A 24,672-nucleotide genomic window follows, 5' to 3' on the forward strand; every position below is an offset into this window, starting at 1 on the left:
TATTTATTTATTTATTTATTTATTTATTTATTTATTTATTTATTTATTTTGAGAGGGAGAGAGAGAGAGTGAACAAGAGTGGAGGAGAGGGTCAGAGGGAGATATATAGAGAGAAACCCAAGCAGACCCAGTGTCCAACACAGAGCTTAATGTGGGGCTCAGTCTCACAATCGTGAGATCATGACCTGAGTGAAAATTGAGTCAGACGCTTAACCAGAAGAGCCACCCAGACGCCCCTGGGCAGTTTCTGATGGTTGAGTTTTAAGAGTTGTTTTTATATTTTGGGTATCAGTTCTTTATCAGATATGTCCTTTGCAAACATTTTCTTTTAGTCTGTGGCTTATCTTTATGGTCTTGATAACCTGTTTTTGTAAATAATATTTTATTTATTTATTTAGTAAGTAATGTTTTATTTGAATACAGCTATACTCGTTCATTTACATATTGTCTATGGCCACTTTTATGCTCCAGTGGCAGAGTTAAGTAGTTGTGACAGAGATTGGACGGTCTGCAAAGCATAAAATATTTGCTGTTTGGCCTTGTATAGGCAGTTTGCTGATCCCTGCTATAGGAGATGGTAAGAAGGTGAGACCCAATTCATAAAGGGCCTTTATGTTTTATTGAGGACTTTTTTTTAAAAATAATTTTTTAATGTTTTTTTATTTTTCAGAGAGAGACAGAGAGAGAGAGACAGAGTATGCGTGGGGGAGGGGCAGAGAGAGAGAGAGAGAGACATGGAATCCAAAGTAGGCTCCAAGCTCCAAGTGGTCAGCACAGAGCCCGACGGTGGGGGGGGGGGCGGGGGGGGGCCGGAACTCACAAACCATGAAACATGACCTGAGCCAGAATTGGACGCTTAACCGACTGAACCACCCAGGTTACCAAAACTTTAGATTTTTAAATTCTTTGGAGATAGTGAACTGCTGAATTTTGAGAAAGGGCATGATGTGCTGTTTCTGTAATACATTATTCAGGAAAATATCAAATGGATACATTTGAAGTTGTATCAGTTAAGGTTCATTGCAGGAAATAGAAGTCACTCAAATAGAAGCCACTCGAGGTATCTTGAGCAGAAAGGGATTAAATGTGTGGAATTAAGTGTTTACAGAAGTCTTTGTATGGGCTGGAAGAACAGAAGCATGACCTTCCCCATCCTTGGTTTTAAGGTCACAGCCCTGCATCTGCAATCCACATGTTGGGAAACTGTTGCTGCCCCTACAGGTGCCTCACACACAGGAAGCTGGTGGCCAGAGTATAAAGAATGGGGGCTGCCAGAGCCCCTGCCAGTCATCAGGACCACAAGAGGAATGGCCTCTGGTTTCTTTCTGCTTTCCAAATCTGCAAGAACTTCTCATTTGTATAATCTGCATTGCTTCCAGAACTTAGCTGCAAGGAAATTTAAGGGTCTTCTGGCCCCTGAGCAAGTAGGCAGAAGCAGGGATACTAGTAGAATAGAGGAGATTGGGGATGTCTGCCACAGTGGAGGTTGAAATTAGAACCAGGGACCAAGAGGAGGACTGTTGTAGGGAACTGGTGAGTAAGGAATTGATGACTGGCCTTGGGCAGTGGGCAGAATGGAGAGAAGTCAAGAGAAATACCTAGAAATACCTAGGAGGTGTAATCACTGAGCAGGACTGGGTGACTGACTAATGAGACGGGGTGAAGGATGAACAGGAATAGAGAGGACTCACGGCTTAGATTGTGATGTTATTCAAGGAAATAAGACATGCAGGAGGGGAGGAGCTTATGAAGCTGTCACTTTAAAATGGCATCCCCCATAATGGTTGAGATTGGTGTTAGCAGCGTCTGTGAAAAGGTAGTACCGTGTGGCCCTGGGGCAGTCACACTCTGAAAGTGTATCCTTAGGGGCAGGAATGAAAACCAAACTTGAAGAGATACAGAGCAAAACAAAGTGTATTTCTGATATTGGACTATGGGGCCAGTATAAGGGTCACCACAATGAGGGCACAGCCGTTGTATTTCTACTTTAATTTTATCTGTATCTGGATTCTGGGATTTCTTAGTTCTAGAAAATTGTGATTGAAAGGGACAGGATATACAGAGAAGCAAATAAAGAGAGTATGGGTTTTGGAGAAATGACTTTTTAGTCCTGGAGTCCTGGGAGCTTAGGCAGCTTGGGTATGTGGTGATTAAGAAGCAGAACAGAACTGATGGCAGATGCTTTGGACAGATGGGGATGGCAGGGAGAGGGGGGCTTAAGCCATTTGGTGGCATAGTGTGGCATGATGAGGTTAGACTTTTCCTTTAGGATTCTGTGGGCACTCAGTGACTCCTTTTGAAATTGCCAAGCTCTATGGAAGTGGAGATTTGGGGTTTAGTTTTTTGTTTTTTTTTTTTTAACGTTTATTATTGAGAGACAGAGAGAGACAGAGCATGAGCATGGGATGGGCAGAGAGAGGAGGAGACACAGAATCTGAAGCGGGCTCCAGGCTCTGAGCTGTCAGCACAGAGCCTGATGCAAGGCTTGAACTCACAAAACACAAGATCATGAGCTGAGCCTAAGTTGGCCGCTTAACTGACTGACCCATCCAGGCGCCCCTGGGATTTAGTTTAGTGCGTGTCTTTACAATGGCATACTCCGTAGCCTTGATAGAATGATGCATTTCAAACATTGAAACGATTCTATATTTAAGTTTTGTGTTAGATAAAAATATTTACCGAACTGAAATACAGAGTTTATATAGCATTATGCTTCATGTGTCACAGTGTTCCTGAAGTTATCATGTACCCTTAACTTATTAAAAATACAGGGGCACCTGGGTGGCTCCGTTGGTTAAGCGTCTGGCTCTTGACTTTGGCTTGGGTCATGATCTCACAGTTTGAGTTCGAGCCCTGCATCTGGGTCTGCACTGACAGCACAGAGCTTGCTTGGGATTCTCAATCCTCCCTCTCTCTCTGCCCCTGTCCTGCTCCTGTGCTCTGTTTCTCTCTCTCTCAGGATGAATAAATAGACTTAAAAAAAAAAAACTTATTAAAAATATAGTGAAGATATTGGTCTCAATATTCTTAGGGTCTCCCATCTTTGTTTCCCTTTATGTGTTAGTTCACTTCATTCTTGCATCTGCTTCTATCTTTCCCCCAAAATTACAGCCACAGAGGCTCACCTGACCTTTCTGCAGGTTTACCTCGTGGACTAGTTCTTTTTGGAAACATTCTGTGCCTTGGCTTCTATAATAATGGAGAATATTAGAGTGATCCTCTTTTTTGTTTTTTGTTTTTTGATCTTTATTGATTAAAAAATAAATCTGATCCATGGAAATATACATATATATATGTATATATATATTACACATATACATGCATATATACGACTGTATTATAGAACAGCGGGATGCAGTAGTAAATGGGGCAGTCAAGTGAGTCATCGTTAAGAATGTGACCTTTCTGCAAAGATTTGAAGAAGATGAGGGCTGGCCGTGAGGATATGTGAGAGGAAGACTATTGGGCAGAGAAATGGCTTCTGCAGAGCCCCGTGGAGCTGGAAGAGTGGTGGGGAGGCTGGTTTGGCTGGTGTGGAGGGCGTAGTGGGAAAATAGGAGAGGGGGGCAGCACTAGATGGGGCCAGATCGTGTCTATGAACTTCTGTTTTATGCATTTTAAGGTCATTTTATTGGCTCATACTATGAATTTGAAATATGACTTATGGCGAATTGAACTTTGTCCTGATCTCATGATCCTCCTTTTTTTTAGTACTTTTTCTCTTAAAATTTATTTGGTCTGCACAGTGAAAAGGAACAATCTACAACAACGTACATGATACTCAAAAGCATCAGGTGGAGTGCAAGAAGCCAGACACAAAAGGCTGCATTGTAGCCTATAGCATTCTGTAAAAGGCAAAATTACAGGGATAGACATTTAATCAGCAGTTTCTAGGAACGGATGGGAGGGATTAACTGCAAAAGGGCACCGAGAATGGAAATGTCTTGTGTCTTGATTATGGTGGTGGTAACACGATTGTATACATTTGTTACAACTCATTAGACAGTACCCTTAAAAAGGGTGAATTTTACTCTGTGTAAACTATACCCGATTTGTAAAAATTATTTTTAAAAATCTGTTTGGTTTGACATTAGCATAGCTGTCCCAGCTTCCTTTTTGTTTCATATTTGCTTGGCATGTATTTTTCCCTGCCCATTTATTTATTTATTTATTTATTTGTTTGTTTTTGAGGAGGAGTAAGACCCAAGTGAATAAGGGGGGGGGTGTAGAGAGAGGGAGAAGGAGAGGGGAGAGAGAAAGAGAGAGGGAGGGAAGGAGAGGGAGAAGGAGAGGAAGAGGGAGAGGGAGAGAAAACAGGGCTCACCCCAAGGAGGGGGGTGGGCTGGTGCTCATCCCATGCGGGACTCAAACTCGAGAACTGTCAGATCATGACATCAGTGGAAAGTCAGATTCTTAACTGACTGAGCCACTCAGGTGCCCCTCCCTGCCCATTTAGTTTCAACCTTTTTGGTCGTTGTACGTTAGGTAGCATTATTTGCGATGGCATTCAGGTGAATTTTTAAAACACCAGGATGATAGCATCTACCTTTAAAGTGTCCCAGGCCATATACATTTCTTTGATTCGTGATGTCCTTGGAGTTGTTTTCATCATCCTCTCGCCTTTTCATTTCTGTGTGTCCTGCCTTCTTTATTTCCTATCCCTAGACCGACTTGCCACGTTAAACCTGCCTTAGGTGTGCTTTTCTTTGTCTTGATGAGTGGAAGTCATCTTTGGTTTGCTCATTATTTGATAATGGAGTGTGAAAGTCTACATCCAGCAGTGTGAAGGGTGTGGAGAGACCAAGGACTTGCTCCCTCTGTGAAGATTTTGTTTGGCTTTACTTTTTAGCATGTCTCTGTGTTGGGTCTATTGTATAGATAGATGGCCTTTGAAGGTTTAAGTTCTAATGACAAAATGACTATGGTTTTTGAATGTTTATTTATTTTTGAGAGAGAGACACACAGAGAAAGCGTGCGAGTGCACACATGAGTAGGGGAGCAGCAGAGAGGGAGACACAGAATCTAAAGCAGGTTCTAGGCTCTGAGCTGTCAGCACAGAGCCCGACACGGGGCTCGAAGTTAAAAACTGTGAGATTATGACCTGAGCTGAAATCAGACGTTTAACTGACCAAACCACCCAGGCACGCCTAAAATGACACAAATTAAAAAAAAAAAAAAAAAGAGATTAGTGAAAACATTGAGTAGGATGTAGTACAAATAATTGTTATTTTGTGAAGGAGACGGGGGAAGTAAGACCAGGTTGGTTTGTTGATCCCTTTTTTTTTTTATTTAATTTTTTTAAATTTTACCTTTAAGGGGCGCCTGGGTGGCTCAGTCGGTTAAGCGGCCGACTTCGGCTCAGGTCACGATCTTACGGTCCCTGAGTTCGAGCCCCCCATCGGACTTTGGGCTGATGGCTCAGAGCCTGGAGCCTGCTTCCGATTCTGTGTCTCCCTCTCTCTCTGCCCCTCCCCTGTTCATGCTCTCTCTCTGTCTCAAAAATAAATAAAACGTAAAAAAAAAAAAAAAAAAAATTTTAAATTTTACCTTTAAAAACGGTTTAAAAAAGTTTTATTTTAAATCACATCGTTCGGTTTTGCTTTACACTTAGGAAAGAATGAATTGCAGACTACTGAGGAGTTACTTCTCCATTTATTTCTTCTTGGAGGGGCAGAGGGTGCAGAGGGAGTGGTGCCAGACCCTCAGCCAAATGCCATGCTAAAGGCACGTGTACGTTATCCCTCTGCCTGTCCCTAGCGGAGCCTAGAATAGCGCCTTGCTGCACGTAGCGGCAGCTCAATAAATATTTGTTGAACTGAAAGAGTCTTGTGTTCTTGCTCCTTATTTGCCGAAACTTCGGGGTGGGTCTTGCTACTAGTTTACGTCCCTTCGTGCCACAACTCCTGAGAAGTGATGATCTCAGGGGCCCAGGGTATAGGGGAGACTTTTTATCAGGACTGCCTTGTGCTTTCTAAGGCTTAGCCTAACCGCCAAGAGCGTGGTGGGTTGCCACTGCTCTCTCAGTCTCTCCTGTGTCCTCTGTTTTTTCTTCATGACTGATAGTTCTGTATTGAACCCTTCGCATGGACTATTCTTTCCAAATCCTTGCAACTTCTGCGGTTAGCACTGGAATCAGACATAGCTTGACACATAACTATGTTCTTTTGGGGAAAAAGAATGTATAAAGTCCCTGTACCTGGATTCTACCAGAAGAGAATGTTACTTACCCACTAAGAATAGTAACAATTCACTTATATGTCGTTTGTTCAAATTTACAAGCAATTGTTGAATCTTAAGAACGTGTATCTCATAAAGGACGCTGCATCACAGAAATGCTGTTCCTAGGAGATGAGCCCTGATTGCATAGAGCTAAGCCATACCTGCATAAGGCCTTCTGAAATCAGAGTGAAACAGGGTGGTCAGCAAGAATTTGGGCCAAGGCTATTACCTAGCCATATCTTTAAAAATTAGTATCGTCTTCTGTGGAAATTGACATTTATTTGTTTGGGAGGATGTATTGATTTTCTATTGCTGTGTAATAAATCACCACAAACTTAGGGCTTAAAACAGTAACATTTTTTAGCTCACCCTTCTGTAACAGCACAGGCTGGCTGGCTGGATTGTCTCCTCAGGGTCCCACAGGGTCAAAATCAAGGTGTTGGCCAGGCTGTGTTCTTTTTTTATTTTTTTAAACTTTTTTTTTTAATGTTTACTATTTATTTTTGAGATAGACAGAGCACGAGTGGGAAAGGGGCAGAGAGGGAGAAGACACAGAATCTGAAGCAGGCTCCAGCTCTGAGCTGTCAGCACAGAGCCCGATGCAGGGCTCAAACCCATGGACCGCAAGATCATGACCTGAGCTGAGGTTGGGCACTTAACCAACTGAGCCACCCAGGTGCCCCTGCATTCTTTTGTTTTCAAAGATATTTTTTTAATGTTTATTTTTGAGAGAGAGACAGAGAGAGAGAGAGATTGAACGAGAGTGCTGATGTGGGGCTGGAACCCACAAAACGTGAGATCGTGACCTGAGCCAAGATCAAGAGTCAGACACTCAACTTACTGAGCCACTAGGCTCCCTGGCCTGGCTGCATTCTTATCAGGAAAGTCTAAGAAGTATTTGCTTCAAAATTCTTTCAGGTTGTCGATAGACTTCAGTTACTTGTGGGTGTAGGACTCAGGTCCTTGTTTCCTTACTGGCTATTAAACTGGGGCCTCTCTCAGGTCTGTAAGGCCGCCTGCGTGTTCCCCACTCCCATATTCACGCCAGCAAGGGTGTGTCAAATCCCCCTTGAACTTTGAATTGCTCTGATGTTCTTTTTTGCTCCCCACTTCTCACACCTGCCAGAGAAAACATGCTGCTTTTAGGAGATCAGGCCTGCTTGTGTGATCTCCCTTTATTAAGGTCAGCTGCCATATAATATTATCAAGGGTGTGAAGTTTTGTTGCATTCACTGGTTTTAGGCATTAGGGTGGGGTATCTTTTGGAGGCGGGGTCGTTTTAGAAATTCTGCCTACCATAGGGGCGCCTGGGTGGCTTGGTCGGTTAAGCGTCCGACTTCGGCTCAGGTCACGATCTCACGGTCCGTGAGTTCGAGCCCCATGTCGGGCTCTGTGCTGACCGCTCGGAGCCTGGAGCCTGTTTCAGATTCTGTGTCTCCCTCTCTCTCTGCCCCTCCCCTGTTCATTCTCTGTCTCTCTCTGTCTCAAAAATAAATAAACGTTAAAAAAAGAAAAAAAAAGAAATTCTGCCTACCACAGAAGGTATTTCTCTTAACTGTCATGTTACTCACTTGCTTAGTCTTTACCTGTTGGTGTGTGCTTGAAAATTACAGCTGGGACACATAAAAACCCACGTAGAATCTGGTTGGATTTGAAGATTGTCTCACAATTTTAGTATATGTATGTGGGCATAAAACGGGTCTGGTGAAATCATTTTTATTTTTAGACGCTGATATTAGAGAACGTTTTTACATGATGCTTAGAGTTAGTCTTTCTGGAAGGCAGTAGCTCTGATACTTCTCAATTATCTGCTAGACTTTGGATTCCATCCCCTGGCATGGATTCCATTCTCTAAAGGGATGGCGGGAGATGAGGAGGTGGTGAGTGGATTGCAAAGAACTTTGGTGGTACTAGAGATTATAGGCCCAAGAGTGCTTTTGAACTTGAATGCCTGTTTCTTTTATTCATTCAGCAAATATTTTTATGCACCTTCTTGTAAGGCCAGGCACATGCTGGGTGCTGGTTATGCAAAGGTACACAAAAGAGACATGGTTCCTGACCTCATGGACCTTACTGGAGATAGACATTGAACAAATAAACAAACGAATATACAATCACAAATACAAGTGCCATAAAGGGAAAATTAGAATGCCTTGTGAGAGAATGCAAGAGAATTTACTCTAGTCTGGGAGATGAGGGACGTTTAGACCAAGATTTGGATCGGGCTTCTAGAGAAGAGTGTGCCAGCTGAACAGATCAGCAGAGCCTCTGAATTCTCCTCAGGAGCAATTTGGCGCATTGTGTTGAGGAATGTCCAAGGAACATACTCTTTTTGGAGCTTACCTCACTCCTGCTGGATTTCTGCCTTTGTGATATGCTGTGTCAGAACACTTAGAAATAACACCCGAGTGTGTCGTTGACCCTGGTACCTCAGGGTCCTACGTAGTCCTTTTTGGTATGAGGCTGTAGCACAGGGGACACTCAAACAAACGATTTCAGTAGACAGAAGGTGGAGATGCTCTTCTGGCTTACCTGCACAAGCCGGGGCTCCACATCCCTTTCAGGGTCCCCCCCCATGCAGATTCCAACTGCGTGTCCATGGGGGCCGGCGGCCCACAGCGCTGGCTGTCTGAGCGTCCTACATCCTTGTGCCATCTCAGGCTGTGGGACACATCAGTCACCCGCTGCGGCACCGAGAGGGGCGGAATGGGGAGTGACTACTTCCCGTGAGCTTTAGCTCTCTTTCAAGTGTGGGAGGGTGTTTGAGCATTCTCTTCTAGTGTTCCCAACCTGCAATCTGGAATTCGGTTAGATGAATCAAAACGTATCCTACGTTCTCTTGCAAGATGCATCTTTTAGTCTCCTAGAGCTGCCACTTTGGGGAGACTGCTCTGTACTCCAGGCTGGGCAGAAGTAAATCATTTGTCTTTCCGGGACGTAGAATGGACTTGGCAGCAGTTTTATTTTTACCTTTCCTGTCATTTCAGAGGCTGGCAGCCTAGAGGTAGGGTGTGGAACAGAGCCGTAAATTACCCTTGGAACGACTGGAAGGGTCCCATTTTAACTCTTAATTGCGCCTTTCCCTTTTAACCTCCCCTTCTTATCCCCTTCCCTGTGGCCGCCCTCCCCCCACCCCCCCTCGAATCCACATTTGAACAGGGAGGAAGAATTGAGGAGGGGGTAGGTCGGAGCAGGTTTGCTTATCGATGCCTCTCTCCATGGTGGAAACAGTTTCTTTTCCCATCACCAATTCCCCTGGTTTTTGTTTTTTGTTTTTTTTCCTGTGCTTCTATTTTAAGAGCCTGTTTTTTTGCTGGTTGTCTTACTGGAAACTGGCCCAGCCTCACTCAGTTTTATTTCCATGCTGCTATTAAAAGACAATGCCCAGTTAAGAGGCCTTGGAAGAGGGGCAGGACAGACACCATCTTGGGTCAGGTCATCCAGGCACATATCGATTCCTTGGATTGGAATGTGAAAAGGGTTTATTGGGTGCTTTTAATGTCTATACATTGTTTTTTGATTTGTTTTTTTTGATTTATTTTATTTATCAAAAAAAATTTTTTAATGTTTATTTTTGAGAGAGAGAGAGAGAGACAGAGCACGAGTGGGGGAGGAACAGAGAGAGAGAGGGAGACACAGAATCCAAAGCAGGCTTCAGGCTCTGAGCTGTCAGCATAGAGCCCGGCCCCGGGCTTGAACTCACAGACTGTGAGATCATGACCTGAGCTGAAGTTAGACGCTTAACTGACAGCCACCCAGGTGCCCATTGATTTGTCTTTTTAAGTGGAGGTTAGCTCACTATTAGTTGTTATACCTTGAAACTTCTCTTGTGTGGAGCTCAAATACTGATGGGCCTGAATCGGAGGTCAAAGAACCCCTGTTTTGTGTCTTGGCATTTTTTACCAAGATGGAAAATTATGCTCAGCGCTTGGTATCCAGTCAGCCGGGACTTCTTGACATTTGGGAGAGATGTGTCCCTAGGCTTTGAAGAATTTTCACATTTACTAATACAGAGTGTTTGGAGAGTCCTGAATGTCGCCTGACGTACATTCTTATCAAGATTCTTGCTTTCTGTATTTTTTTGAGCATATCCTCACACTATAGTTACCTGTGTTTTAAAACTTTTGCTCACTTTTATTTTTTCTCATGTGATGAACTGTTTTTATTTACATTGGCTGCAATATACAGATTGATTTTTTTAAAAAAATTATTAAGTTAGGTTTACTGAGATATAATTTGTACACGGTAAAATTCATCCTTTGCAGTATACAGTTCTGTGGGTTTTGACAAAAGCATATAATCTGGTAACCACTACCATGCTCAAGACGTACACAGTTTTATCTCCCTGAAAAGTTCCTTCGTGCCTCTTTGTCATCAGCCTCTCCTACTACCTCCAGCCACTGCCAAACACCAAATCTGTTTTCTTTGCCTATAGTTTGCCTTGCTTCTTCCCAAATGTTATAAAATTGGAATGACAAACTGTAGCCTTTAAAGTCCTCCTTCTTCTGGTTAGTGTAGTGCATTTGAGATAAATCCATGTTGTTTCGTGTATTAGTAGTTCGTTTGCTTTTATTTGCTAAGTAGTATTCCCTTGTATGGATGTACCACAGTCTGTCGATTTCATCAGTTGAAGGACTTTGGGTTGTTTACAAGTTTGGAAATAAGGAAGAAAGTCACTGTAAACATTTGCCTAGAGGTTTTGGGGAAGCCTGTATTTTCCTTTCTTTTGGGTAAATATGTAGGAGTAGGATTGTGGTTTGTATGCTAAATGCATTATTTACCTTCATGAGAAACTGCCAAACCGTTTTCTAAAGTGGCTATACCATGTTGCATTCCCTCCAGCAGTGTTTGAGAGGTTCAGTTTGCTTGCATCCATCCTCCTCAGCACTTTTTACTGGCAGTTTTTTGTCTGTTTAGTGTCCGTTCCGACACGCATGTGATGGTGGCTCATTCTGATTTTAATTCGTATTTCCCTAATGACTAATGATGTTGAACATCTTTCATGTGCTTGTTTGCCATTTGTAGATCATCTCTGGTGAAACGTTTGTTAAAATCTTTTGATTATTTTTTATATTGGTTTGTTGTTACTGAGTTTTGAGAGTTCTTTATATATTGTGGATCTAAGTCCTTTATCAGATATGTATTTTGCACATATTTTTCCCCAGTCTCCGGATTGTCTTTTTGTTTTCTGGTCAATGTTTTTAGAAGGGTAGGCATGTTGAATTTTGATGAAGTCACTAACTGTTTTTAAAAATCCATTTCCATGTGAAGGATATGATAGACTTAATAATCTCAAATTGTGAGCCACTACCAAATTTGAATTCCACTTTTAACTTGGCAAAAAATTTTGTGTTCTGGCTTGTAAGGCATCACTTTTTTGGACTCTTCATTTCGTTTTCACTCATGGTACCAATGCTAGGGCTGCCCTCCTTATTTAAAAAAAAATTTTTTTTTCAACGTTTTTTTAATTTATTTTTGGGACAGAGAGAGACAGAGCATGAACGGGGGAGGGGCAGAGAGAGAGGGAGACACAGAATCGGAAACAGGCTCCAGGCTCCGAGCCATCAGCCGAGAGCCTGACGCGGGGCTTGAACTCCCGGACCGCGAGATCGTGACCTGGCTAAAGTCGGACGCTTAACCGACTGCGCCACCCAGGCACCCCGTGCCCTCCTTATTTTTTAACCAAGGAAACAAAGTTTTATATAAGTACTCCACATCAACTATTGCCATGTGATGATGGTCAACAAAGCTGCACTGGAAGGACAGTGCCAGGTTGTCAGCCAGGCTCACTCACTGGCCAAGTGGCTCTCACATGTCAGCATTGTAGGGTGTGATGCAAGTTTGTGTCTGAGCAAAATTACAAATCGCCGCATTTCCACTAAGATGTAAGCTCCTTGAGATCAGGGACTCTTTCTGGTTTTGTTTCTTAGTGCTCACCGGTTTACTGAAGAGTACGATACAGGATATGAATCAACAGCCAGATGGAAGAGATGCATAGGGTGGGGTGTGGGGGAAGGTGCCGAGCTTCCGTGCGCTTTCCAGGCACGCCGCTCTACCCACATCTCCACATGTTCACTGATCCGGAAGCTCCAGGCACCCTTTCTGTTTTGTTGCTAGTCCTAGAATAGGGCTTAGTGCTCAGAAAACAACAGATGAAGGGTACCTGGGTGGCTCAGTAGGTTGAGCGTCCTACTCTTGGTTTCACCTCAGGTCATGATCTTGTTGTTTGTGGGATCAAACCCTGCGTCTGGCTCCATGCTGATGGTGCGGAACCTGCTTGGGGTTCTCTCTCTCCCTCTCTCTCTGCCCCTCCCCTGCTTGAGTGTATGCCTGTGTGTGCTCTCTCTCTCAAAATAAATCAATAAAACTTAAAAGGAAAATAATAATTGATTGCTTTTCAGTGGACTTCATGAAAAGCAATACAAGATGTCCCAAAGCAACCAAGGCTGTGACTCTCAGGGTCCAGCTGAGGACCGAGGCCAACTCTGTGAATGGCAAAGCCTGAGTGCCAGGGGACAGCCCAGAGCCCTGTCTGGGGGACCTCGTGTGCCACAGATCTGTTTCTAGGAGTGTGGAGAGAGATTTCCAGGGCCTTGGCCCTGACTGGATTTCTTAGGGAGGCTTCAGTTTCTGAGAGAGGAACTTAGGTGAGGACATGCCAGCATTCTGAGAAGGGCATGCTGTGAAGAAAAGTCAGTCTCTGTAACTAGGTGACTTGAAACTACTTGTGGAGTTTTGCTGTTCCATCTTCTTCTGACTACCACAGGAGCTGCATAACCCCCCACCCGACCCCTGCTGCCCACCCGCCCTCAAAATGGTGGCAGGAGCGGGCCAAAGTTGAAGTCACTGGCAGAGCTAAAGCCAGGCTGCCTGTGGTGGAGCCCAGCTCATCTCCACCCCATCGTCCCGCGTTTGTCCTGATACTATTTTGGCTTATGGTGTGTGGTTTCAACATTTGGGCCAGCTTTTAATCACGACACAGTCCCATCTTGTAAGGGCTGAGTGAATCCTCCAAGAGAGGAAACTGCTGAAGGGAAGATTTTCCTTAAATGTTGAGACCTTCTCTTCTTTGAGACTCTTCTATTAAAGGTAATTCAAGGTGAAAAAGGTAGTAACTCCTGATTTGGGGCAAGAGAAGAATCTGGGCAATGGGTGTGTGTGTGTGTGTGTGTGTGTGTGTGTGTGTGTTGAGGGTGTGTGTGTGGGAGTTTGTGTGTGTGTGTGTTGAGGGGAGGGGGGAAGGGTGTGTGTACATGTGTACATGTGTGTTGAAGGGAGAGGGGAGGGTGTGTATGTGTGTGTTGAGGGTGGGGGGGTTTGTGTGTGTGTGTTGAGGGGAGGGGAGAAGGGTGTGTGTGTGTGTGTGTGTGTGTGTGTGTGTGTGTGTGTGTGGGCAGGGGAGGGCGGGGGTGGCAGTGAGCTGCGGCCAGGGAGGCAGCACTTCACGCCAAGTGGTCCCAGCTGCCCCTGGTTTCCAGGCTAATCCCAGCCCTGCTGCAGCCCATCATTCAGGGCAAGCTGCTATCATTAGTGGTTAAACATTTCTGAAACTATTCTCTCTCAACTCTGACCGCATGCCCTTTCAGGGAAGGGAGGGAGGAGTCAGGGGGAGTTAGTGGGGCCCACCCTGCTGTCATGCCCAGCTGCTCTGCAGAGGGACAAGGAGCCCTCGACTGGACGTGCTCATGGGCTTTTTGGAGCCTGTGTGTGTGACAGGACTGAGGTCGCATTTTCTATGCTGCCCACACAGCCTGCTGCCTCTTGAGTGATACAGCCCTCTGCTGTGGGCTGTGAGTACCAAATCAGAGAGGATTTTTTGTCCTTTTAAGGGGATTCTTGGCTGAAATAAACTTTCTATTAACCAGTTTTATCTCTCTTGAGCTCTCTGTCTTAAACACATATACACACATTTGCCAGTGGCTGAAGACCCGTCTTTCTCTTTGGCACTAATCTGTACTCCTCCTGCTTTCGATGAGGGCTTGTGGTAAAATGTTCAGTACTAACATTTCTTCCCGTGATGTGGGAGTTTGAAATATTTTTCTTGACTGAGGTGTGGTTGACAGCTTTTGATTTATGAAATTAGCTCAGGGAAAAATAAGATGGAAAAAGAGAGTCCAAATTAAATCCTTATTTCCATAGCTCATTGGTGCCCTCTCTATCCATTTTTAACTGTTGTGCAGTCTTTAGGTATGAACTCCAAGGTTTGCAAGGTTTCTTCTTTCCTTCCTTCCTCCCTTCTATCCTTCCTTCCTTCCTTCCTTCCTTCCTTCCTTCCTTCCTTCCTTGCTTCTAGTTTTGGTCTAAGAAAAGACTTTTTTCCTTACTCAAAGGTGTACAAACTCAATGAAGAAAACTAGAAAAGCATAAAAGGAAAAGCTAAGGGAATTCGTGTGCACAACAAAGATAGTCACTATTAATACATATTTTTTAATCACTATTGATATTTTGGTTTATTGGAAAAAGTCTGTTTCTTGTGCTAGAGTAGGTGGTTGGTGGGGGCACCTGTGCCCCCCCCCCCCCCCCCGGGAACCTACAGGTTTGTTGTGCTGCAGGCTTGTTCCAACACGCTGATTGAGGGGGGTCTCACCAGCAGAGGTGTTGTGGTAGGTATGGAGCCTTCCAGCCCAGCAGGGGACCTTTCCAGTAGAGCTCTTTAGCTTTCTATTGGCCGAGTGACCCGTGAAAGAATAGCCTGGGAGGGATTCAGTTCAAGTCCAGGCTTCCCACCCCCAGCCTCCAACCAAAGAGCATGGGCTCTTGACCTTAGACTGCTTGGATTTGAGTCTTGCTCCATTGCTTACTTTCTCTGTCTTTTTTCTTATCTGTAAAATGGGCATAATAATAGTAAGCTCCTTCCATGGTTGCCCTGTTAAATGAGATAAAATACGTGAAGTGCACAGTACATCATGGATATCTGTTACATAATGTTCAGGCTCAGCACATATTATATACTTGTATAGTAATTATTCCTTTCATTGTTGATAGTAACCTCACTGCCCCATGTCACATGAGATAGATTGGTCTTTCTTCAATGGATAATATTTAAATGCTCTCACTGCTGAAAACTAGTAGATAATGACTAAGTAGTAGAATAGTCTCCTTTGACAAAACAGCTGGACTGAAGGGCAGGGAGGCTTAGATATTTTCACTAGTGAACAAAGTCAGGCTACAGCAGGATCGTGAGAATACATACTGCCTACTATCTGTTGTTCTGAAGTTGTCAGATAGATTCTCTGCTCCTGGATCCCACAGTTTTCCTTGTGATATAGATCCCTTTATGCATTGTTCCTCATTTGTTGGGATGGACCATGGAGTCATCTTTTCTACATAAAACATGTCAACCTGTGCATTGGCTGAGGCTGTCTGGTGCCTCTTGCCTTCCTTTCCCAAGGGCAGTATGTTTCTAGCTATAGAGAAAATGGATTTGGATAAGTCTTGGGCTCTTTTTGCCTAATGGGCGAAATATGTCATCTGTAGCCTGTCCAGTGATTCTTGTTTATTTCTTACATTTGAGCCCAATAAAAATAATGTGATGGTCACAGGATATTTTGCCAGTTATTTCAGATGTGGGGGCAATTCACTCTGGATTTGTTTACTTCAAGTGGAAAAGTTTACCCAAAGTTGCCTTCTGGGTTATTACCAAGAAGGAACCTTACCTGGGTCTCTCTGTTTGGAGCCAGCTTCTGTTGAGTCAAAGACCAGAGGGGCTATTAAAGGTCTTATTTCCAATAAATAGTGAGAGAGGGAATGCGGTGACTTAGATGGGACATACTGCTGTCTTTTTCACAGTGACTTATGTCTGTCTGCTTTATACTTTGAATTTCCAGGACGCACAGACATTCAGGTGGTTCAGCCAGAACCACCACAGCAGCCGGCGAGCAAAGCCCTGGTACTAGCAACCGGCACCGCCAGCCCGTCAAGAACCCAACCCACAATGGCTTGGCCAATGGCACAGGTGAGTGACAACACAAAATACCAGCCTGAATGAAAGCAGTGGCTTCTAACTTGTGCTCACATGGAGCCAGGACTCTGCTGTGTCAGGATGTAGGGTGGGCGAGAGAAGACTCCGATACTGAAATGAACTTGAAGCCATCACCCTTTCCATTGGCCCATCTTCTTTTGTCTCTGGCCAAGGTTATTCTCCATATGACTTCATACACTCTTCTAAAATATTACTTTGCACAAAAATAAAGAGTATTGATTTTTTAAATTCATTTCTTATCAGTATTGGGGGCAAGGGGTATCTTATTTCTATATGATACATTATTTATTCCCTTAATTTAAGGAAATGATTAGACTAGGGAGAAAGAAGACTAAGTATTGTTGCTCCGAGCTGGGTTTGAGAAGATGGCGGCACCGTTGGATCGGTTGGGATGCTGACTAGGGGCAGAGCCAGGTGCCATGGGATTGGGGTGGGGAGGGCACATTCTGTGGATGTGAGAGTATTTGTCCCATTTGAGAATAGGTGCCCCTTCTGTGTCCACAGAGAACTTTCCTGCCCTTGATTCTACTTCTCTGTAAGTGGGAAGGGAAGGACCTATTTCAAAACAAATCATTTTTTGTCATGCTTTTCTTCTGTCTCATCAGGACGGTGTCGAATTAGAAAGGAAAAAGAAGCCCAGTTTTCTAAATGTCTTGAAAATTGTCAAAGCTTTAGTATGGCCGATCGTTTGCTCATTTGTTTTAATTTGAAGCAGTTGGGAATGGACTTGGGTGTTTGCTTCAATAAACTGTAGAAATGTAAGTGTTTAAATCAGTATGTGACATCGAATTTTGTAGATGCTTGTGATAGCAGAGGTGTGGCCCAAAGAGCAGAGATCTGGAGCAGCAAGCCTGTTCACATAGCATTCCCGTGGTATTGTTACTCCTCTTTGCGAGACCAGCATACTGAGTAGCACAAATCGGTTAGCGTTCCTTTCTAGTGACTTTCCTATAGATGCGAGCTGCAGAGCCCGTCTGATAGTTTATGGTGTTTAGTTATACCATTATGGGCACCGGGCTGCAGGATGCAGTGGCCTGTCCTTGTTTCAGTGTATCTGTGGTGGCCTGACTTACTCCTTGGAGTTTGGGACCTGCTTGAAGAAATCGAGTTAGCTGGCTCACCCTGAGCCTTAAGGATAAGGATGAGCTGGAGGTGGGGAGTACAGGCGGCTACAATTTCATCCTCCCGGTGTCCCTGTGCCAGCCACCATATCCAAGTGCTGGAACATCCAGTCGTAGCAGCCACGGGGGGCGGTGGGGCGGGGGCCTGGCCTCCAGTCTGTGTGAAGAGGGTAGCCAGGTGGTGGCTGTGGACTGTGTTAGAGAAAACCTGATGCGGCTCCGTGAACACCAGTAAACATGCTTCCCTTAGAGAAAGAAGTCGCTTGTGGAGGAGGGCCAGCCCTTACAAATGGGGAAGGGGAACTGGTTTTTTTAGAACCACTTGTTTCCTGGAGGCTGTGGCCAGGCTACCAACCCCTTCGTTTCTCAGGGGTCTATATTCCTTGACACTGGTTTCCTTCAGTCATCTCTGCTTTTCTTATAAAAAACTATTGGTAAATTGACTTTATATGGTGATGGTCTTTGAGTCACTTTCCTTGGATACCAGAAGAGATCTGTGTTTCCCCTATGTTTATTTTTAGGTACCTTTGTGTGTTATCCTTATCTCCAGGAACATTATGTTTCAGCAGACGAGGCAGGTGCCAGCCGTGTCCTCAGAACGCCAAAGCTGCATTGGGCATGTTTTATGGTGGTGTATCTGAATGCCTAGACTGTTCCCAGAACCCGTCTGTGAGGGACGGTTGTTGCGTTTTGGGGATTTCTGCCTGTTAAAATACTAAGGCCTTGGCCTCCGTCTGGTCTCTCTCCTTTCTGCTGTGATGACGGTTCACCTTTGCCTCACAGCCAGTCTGGACTTTGTAGGCTCTTTCGCGTCTACCCAAGGGGTACAGAAAGATCTTACCTTCCCTTTGGGGAGCAGACAGAAGCCCACTCTTTGGCAGCACAAGACAAGAAGGGAGTTTGCGGCTGTGAATGAGGACATCATCATCCTTCAATACTCTGCTCTTAGAGCTGTGAGGACCAGTTCCAAAATGGTGGTGGCAGCGAGCTGTGCCTCCAGGAAATATTTCCACAGACACACAAGATTGATTTAGCAAGCCTTTCTGGCTGTGCTCTGCAGTTATGCATGAAAAAGACATTTGGGGCAAAAACAGAACCGAGTTCCAGGTGTTTTTTTTCATGTTGTCACAACTGTAAAATATCCATTTTTATAAAATGAAAGTGAATGGCAGCCCGTCTGTATAAACCTAATATTACCAAGGTTTGGAAGTGGTGCATTTGAGAAGTAGACGAATGGTATATAGCACTTCATTGAGGCTTGTGTGCCATGAGTGACTTTGTGACTTTTTATTGAAAACTTTACCAAGAAAATTACATCTCTTACTCGTCTCTTAAATGTGATTTCCATGCACATGAAGTCTGGAGTCACGCTGGCCGCGGTCAGTGGTGGGCCTTAGTTTTCTCATCAATAAAATTAGGACAAGAGTCTATATCTCAGAAAGTTGTTATAAGGAATAAATTATATAAAGCATATAGAGTGCCTAAGACCTCAAAGTTAGCTTTTGTCTTGATGAATAATTTCATACAATTATAGTTATGTAGCATGGGTATGTGGGATTTTTTTAATCTCTTATTTTTTATACACGCTTCTATGTATCTTTTGTCTTGTTTATTTTTTTTTTTTAGTGGCCTCATGCTACTTCACAGTTAATATTCATTTACCCATTCTTCAATTCTTATGTATTTCTCTGTTGTAAAACAAAATCCTAATGCAAATGTCTTTGCACACAGCTTTGTTTCTCCCTGAATAAAGTTCTTGAGTCAGAGGATACAAATGTTTAGAAATGAGATCAGATGTATGTTACCAGATTGCCTTCCAAAGGGATTGAAGCAATCATATATTCCAAAGCAGTATGAATTTTCCATTAGATGGTATATGAGGTTTATTTTTTTCCTGAAACCTTATAAATACTGGTTTATCATTTTGCTAGTAGCTCTTAAGTGTCGCTTCATTGTGGAACCTAATTGCATGTTTTTAGTTATTAGTTGCTCCACCGTTTCTTTCCTCTTGTGTGATTTTTTTTCATAGAATTTGATTTTTTTTCTTGATATTTGGAAGTTTATTTTAGAGATTTATATATTAGAGATTGCTTTTTTTTAAATTGTGGCAGAATATACATAGGCATTAAACATTTGAAGTATGTAATTTAGTGGCATTAATTACATTCTCAGTGTTGTGCAACTGTCACCACCCCTATGCACTTCTAGAACTTTTTCATCTTCCCAAACTGAAACTCTGTACCATCTATCTATCTATCCATCCATCTGTAGCTTATTTATTTATTTATTTTGAGAGAGAGAGAGAGAGAGAGAAAGAGAGAGAGAGAACACGAGAGTGTGGGGGAGGGGCAGAGAGAAAAGGAGATAGAGAATCCCAAGCTGTGTGGGCTTAATCCTCATGAACCATGTGATCATGACCTGAGACGAAATCAAGAATTGGCTCCTTACTAGACCAAACCACCCAAGAGCCCCTGAAACTTTGTACCCTTTAAACAGTATTTTTTTCCTTTCCATCTGCCCTCCAACACCAGTCCTTGGTAACCTCTCTTCTACTCTCTTTAACAGTTTATTTATTCTAGGTACCTCATAGAAGTGGAACAATTTTTCCTTTTGTCTCTGGCTTATTTCACTTGTCATGTTTTCCAGATTCATCCATGTTGTAGCCATGTATCAGAATCTCATTCCTTTTTAAGGCTGAATAACATTCCACCGTATGTGAATGTCACATTTTATGTATCCATTCAGCTGTTGATGGACATACAATTTTGCCTACCCTTGGGCTAGTTTGAATAATATTGAATAATGCTGTTGTGAATAGGGGTGTACATGTATCTGTTTGAGTCCCGGCTTTCAATTCTTTTGGCCATAAACCTAGGAGTAGAGTTGATGGGTTTTATGTATGATAATTCTGTGTATCTTTTTGAGCATTCCTCAAACTATTTCATGGCAGATGCACCATTTTACATTTCCTCTAGCAATGAATGAGTGTTCCAGTTTTTCCGTATCCTTGCCAACACTTGTTTCCTGATTTTTTTTTTAATAGCCATCTTAATATATACGAAGTACTCAAGTATAAGTTTTATCTGTTACATTTATGATTGTAAGTTTACCCCCACGTATGGTTTTACATTTTTCTCTCATTTTCTGTGGCTTTTATAGAAGAGGAGATAGAAAATTTAAAAATAATTATGCCTGAACATTTTTTTTTTTGAGAGAGAGAGCACGAGCGTGCGCGCGAGCACACAAGTGAACAAGGGGCAGAGAAAGAGAGAACGCACAGCGGGGCTCACCCAAAGTGGGGCTCATGTTCTACCTGAGGCAGGGCTTATACTCACCTGAAGTGGGACTCCAGCTCATGAACTGTGAGATCACGGTGAGATCATGACCTGAGCCGAAGTCAGAGCTTAACCGACCGAGCCACCCAGGTGCGCCATGTTTTTCTAATGTCTCAAAGGGCTAGTCCTACCCTATAACTGTTTCTCCATGATATTCTTTGATATTCTTTGGTAGTTTATACATTTTCAAAACAAATTTCAGACTTTGAGTTTTTAGAAGCGTGGTGGGATGTAAATGGAAATTGGGTGAATTAGCCAGGAAAGGACTAAATTTTCCCATCAGGTAACATGGTATGGCTTTGTCCATTTACAAGTTTCTCTTCTTGTTTTTCATCTTTCTTCTTTTTTTCCATCTAATTTAGTTTTTCTTTCTATAAGCCTCACCCACCCTATGTCATGCTAATTATGAAAGGTTTTTCTAGTTTGGGTGCTCTTTTTTTATTTTATTTTTTTAATGTTTATTTAATGTTTGAGAGAAAGAGACAGAGTGCAAGTAGGGGAGAGGCAAAGAGAGAAGGAGACACAGAATCTGAAGCAGGCTCCAGGCTCTGAGCTGTCAGCACAGAGCCCAACACGAGGCTTGAACTCACTAACCATGAGATCATGACTTGAACCAAAGTCGGACACTCAACTGACTGCACCACCCAGGTGCCCCTTGGTTGCTCTTAGGAAGAACTGAGTAGTCCATTGCCTTGGAAATACATTGCTTGTGTTTCATGGACAAGAGATAGTGACTGCTTTACTGTGCATTGTATATTACGAGCTGATCTTCAGTTTAAAAAGTTTCCATTGTTGGCAGTTGCCTTCGCCATTCCTGGATGTGGGGGCTTTGTATACCAAGAACCCCACACTACTCTGCACACACCTGAAGATCTTGGAACACACAGTGAGCTGGCAGCATGTCCGGGATGAAGAACAAGAATTTACAAATCCTGATCTTTTTTTGGCGAACTGTGACAAGTATGTCTCAGCCCTGAATGAATATCTGATTCATAAAGTTAGAGTGTTTAACCAACATCACAGAGGGAACCTTGTGAAATACTCCTTGTTGCGGAAACCAGAGGCCATTCAACTGCCATTTTACCTACTTGCCCCATTTACCCTGTCGTCTTGGTACAGGAAAGCCGTCAAAGCAATCTTCATTTCTCCTTCTGTCCCTCCGTTGTTTTTACTTAATGGTATTCTGGATTTGAATACTGGTTTTGCTGTTTGCTACCTGCGTGGCGCTGTCTGGGTGGAACCTCTGTGAGCTTCAGTTTTGTCTTAAATGCGATGGGAATAGCATCTTCCTCACAGAGCTATTGGGCAGATAAATGGGCTAATGAAAAAAAATGTGCTAAAGACACTGCAGGATCCTGGATTGGTTCTTGTAACATAAAAAGGACCTTAGTGGAGAAGCTGGCGGATCCAAATAAAGTCGTAAGTTTAATTAATAGTAATACATTGGTGTTCATTTTTTAGCTTTGACAAATGTGCTATGCTTATATAAGATAATATGCCCTTGACTCAGTTTCCCCTAATATTGCTATCTTTGTACTATCTTTCCAACTTTTGTTTTTTGAAAACTTAGATATTCTGTTTTTTTTAATTTATTTTTTAATTTACATCCAAGTTGGTTAGCACATAGTGCAACAATAATTTCAGGAGTAGATTCCAGTGATTGATCCCTTGTGTATAACACCCAGTGCTTATCCCAACAAGTGTCTTCCTTAATGCCCCTTACCCATTTAGCCCCTCCCCCTCCCACAACCCCTCCAGCAACCCTCAGTTTGTTCTCGTATTTAAGAGTCTCCCTGTTTTTATATTTTTGCTTCCCTTCTCTTTGCAACTTTTCTAGAAGTCTAAAATTATTCCAAAATAAAAATGAAAAGGAAAGAAACTGCTTTGCAATTGATAGTGTTACATAAATATCAGGTGGTTTTATTTCAGATTTCTTTCCCTAGATTATTAGATTTAGTCCAGCAAATATTTAGTGAACAAATATTTGTCAAATGCCATTTTGCTAAGCACCATGGATGGTGTAAAGAATTATAAAATAAAGTTTCTGCCTTATAATCTCTTTTAAAAAAAGAAGCTCAAGACACTGTTTCCTAAGTACCAGCACAGCAGATGTCACAGGGGCTGTGTGTTTGAGTAGCTGGGACCCCAGGTGTTGTGGGATCCACAAAGGGGATCAGTCTCGTCTAAGTAGTGGAGAGTGGGGCTGAAATGAGCAAGGGGGTGTAGGCAAGGTCATAGGAGACAGAGAGTGGAAGTAGTGAAAAATGAAGGAAACAAATTTTCCCTTGTTCTCAAGAAGGATGCAGTCTTTGAGGGGAGGTAAGTTGTGTATATCACATCATTAGGATTAATAGAGAACATTGACAATATAGTTTGAATAGAGCTAAAATGTAAAATACAGCAAGTCTGTAAGGCATGACTAAATTCTAACTTCTTGTCTTTCTCAGTCCAGTTTTTTTCCTTTAATTGAAGCCACTTCATGGCTTGATTAGGGGACTCTCACTGGTTTATCATTGTGACTGTAGGCCAGTGACTTCATTGTTGATTGTCTGAACTTCAGTGTCTTCTGGATATAAGCTGTGAGGGGTGGATTTATTTCTGAGGTTCTTTCAAGCTCTCACATTCTAAGAATGTGTGTACATGTGTACACACACATACACTTTTTGAGAACAGAAGAGTATAAGCATGGACACAAAGTTGTCAGCTCGAGGATACCTGGCTCTCATACTCTATTTCCAAATCAAAGCATAGCACAAAGCTTAAAAACAGATGAGCTACTGTGGTGGATCCCAGGCTCTCGGGTGGGTCTGTGGACAGATACAATCCTGGTGGGAACCCCCCCTTTTTTTTTTTGAAATGGATATCTTTTTTTTTTTTTTTTTTTTTATTTATTTTGAGAGAGAGAGAGAGAGAACCCAAGAAAAAAGGAAAGAGAGAATCCCAAGCAGGCTTTAGCTCAGAGTCGGATGGTGATCCCATGAGCCGTGAGATCATGCCCCGAGTGGAAATCAAGAGTCAGCGCTTAACTGCTTAACTCACTGAGCCACCCAGGTGCCCTGGTGGGAACCCTTCTAACTAGATTGGAGGGTCTTTTCCATTGGCATGGAAAATGGGCCTCTGCTTTTGTTCTTTTCCTGGTCAACAGTCTCATAATAATTATTTTTAACAGGTAGTACATGTACATTCTGAAAATTTTAAAAGTATAAGTAGCTCAAACAGTGTAAAGTGTCCTTCCTGTTCCAGTCCTGTAGCCTCCAGTTTCCTCCCCGGAGGCAGTCACTGTTGTGTTCCTTATGATTCTTTCAAAGCTATTCTTTGACTGTACAAGCATATACACACATATTCTTTGAAAACACACACACACACGGTAGCACAATATATATGCTGTTCTGCACCTTCGCATTTACTAATTATCTTAGAAATGTTCGCATAGAATCTGAAGCAAACTTGAAGAGCTTTGCCTCTTTCCTTCTCTGCTAAACCCAGCCAGAGATGGGGACAATTTTAGTCTCATAAAAAAACAGTAATCACCGTGGATTCGACTATTTTAAATATGTTTAAATCCAAGAGCTCATAATGAATGATCTTTACCCAAAACAGAATTTCACTGTTCATTTTTGGAGACCAGTGAGTAAAAGGAAAGCCTCAAGCATTTCTCCTGCCTTTTCATTACAAACTGAACCTCAAGGTAGCCAAAGAGTTGATGAGGGACAGTTTCTCTTACAGGCAATGATAGAATTAGAATATAACTGTTTTGCAGTCCACAGCCGATTTAGGTTTAGGTAATAATCACCAGCGGCTGCTAGCATTGCCAAAGGGTGATAACCAGATGTTCTGTGCCTCCTGATGGAGGTATGCAAAGTCCATCTGTGTCACAAACATTGAGTTTATAAAAGTAAAAATAATATTATAATGAATCTAACCCCGGTCTTTAAATATTATTGGCTCATGGCTGTTTTAATTTCATCTACAGGCCTCCCCCGCCTCTGTTCTCCACACCCATCCCCACTTCCCT

General features: G+C 42.9%; 1 protein-coding gene across 3 annotated transcripts in view; it reads left to right on the forward strand.

Moving 5' to 3' along the window:
- WWP2 (WW domain containing E3 ubiquitin protein ligase 2) overlaps positions 1 to 24,672 on the forward strand; it is a 153,383-nt gene that overhangs the window by 78,087 nt on the left and 50,624 nt on the right. For all 3 annotated transcript variants that reach the window (XM_040442962.1, XM_040442963.1, XM_040442964.1), the window contains one exon: positions 16,047 to 16,174. In XM_040442962.1, the coding sequence (XP_040298896.1) occupies positions 16,047 to 16,174 (128 nt within the window). The remainder of the gene's footprint in view (positions 1 to 16,046; positions 16,175 to 24,672) is intronic.

The sequence above is a fragment of the Herpailurus yagouaroundi genome, unplaced genomic scaffold (assembly GCF_014898765.1).
Source record: "Herpailurus yagouaroundi ecotype Mexico unplaced genomic scaffold, PumYag 190, whole genome shotgun sequence".
NCBI classification, from domain to species: Eukaryota; Metazoa; Chordata; class Mammalia; order Carnivora; family Felidae; genus Herpailurus; species Herpailurus yagouaroundi.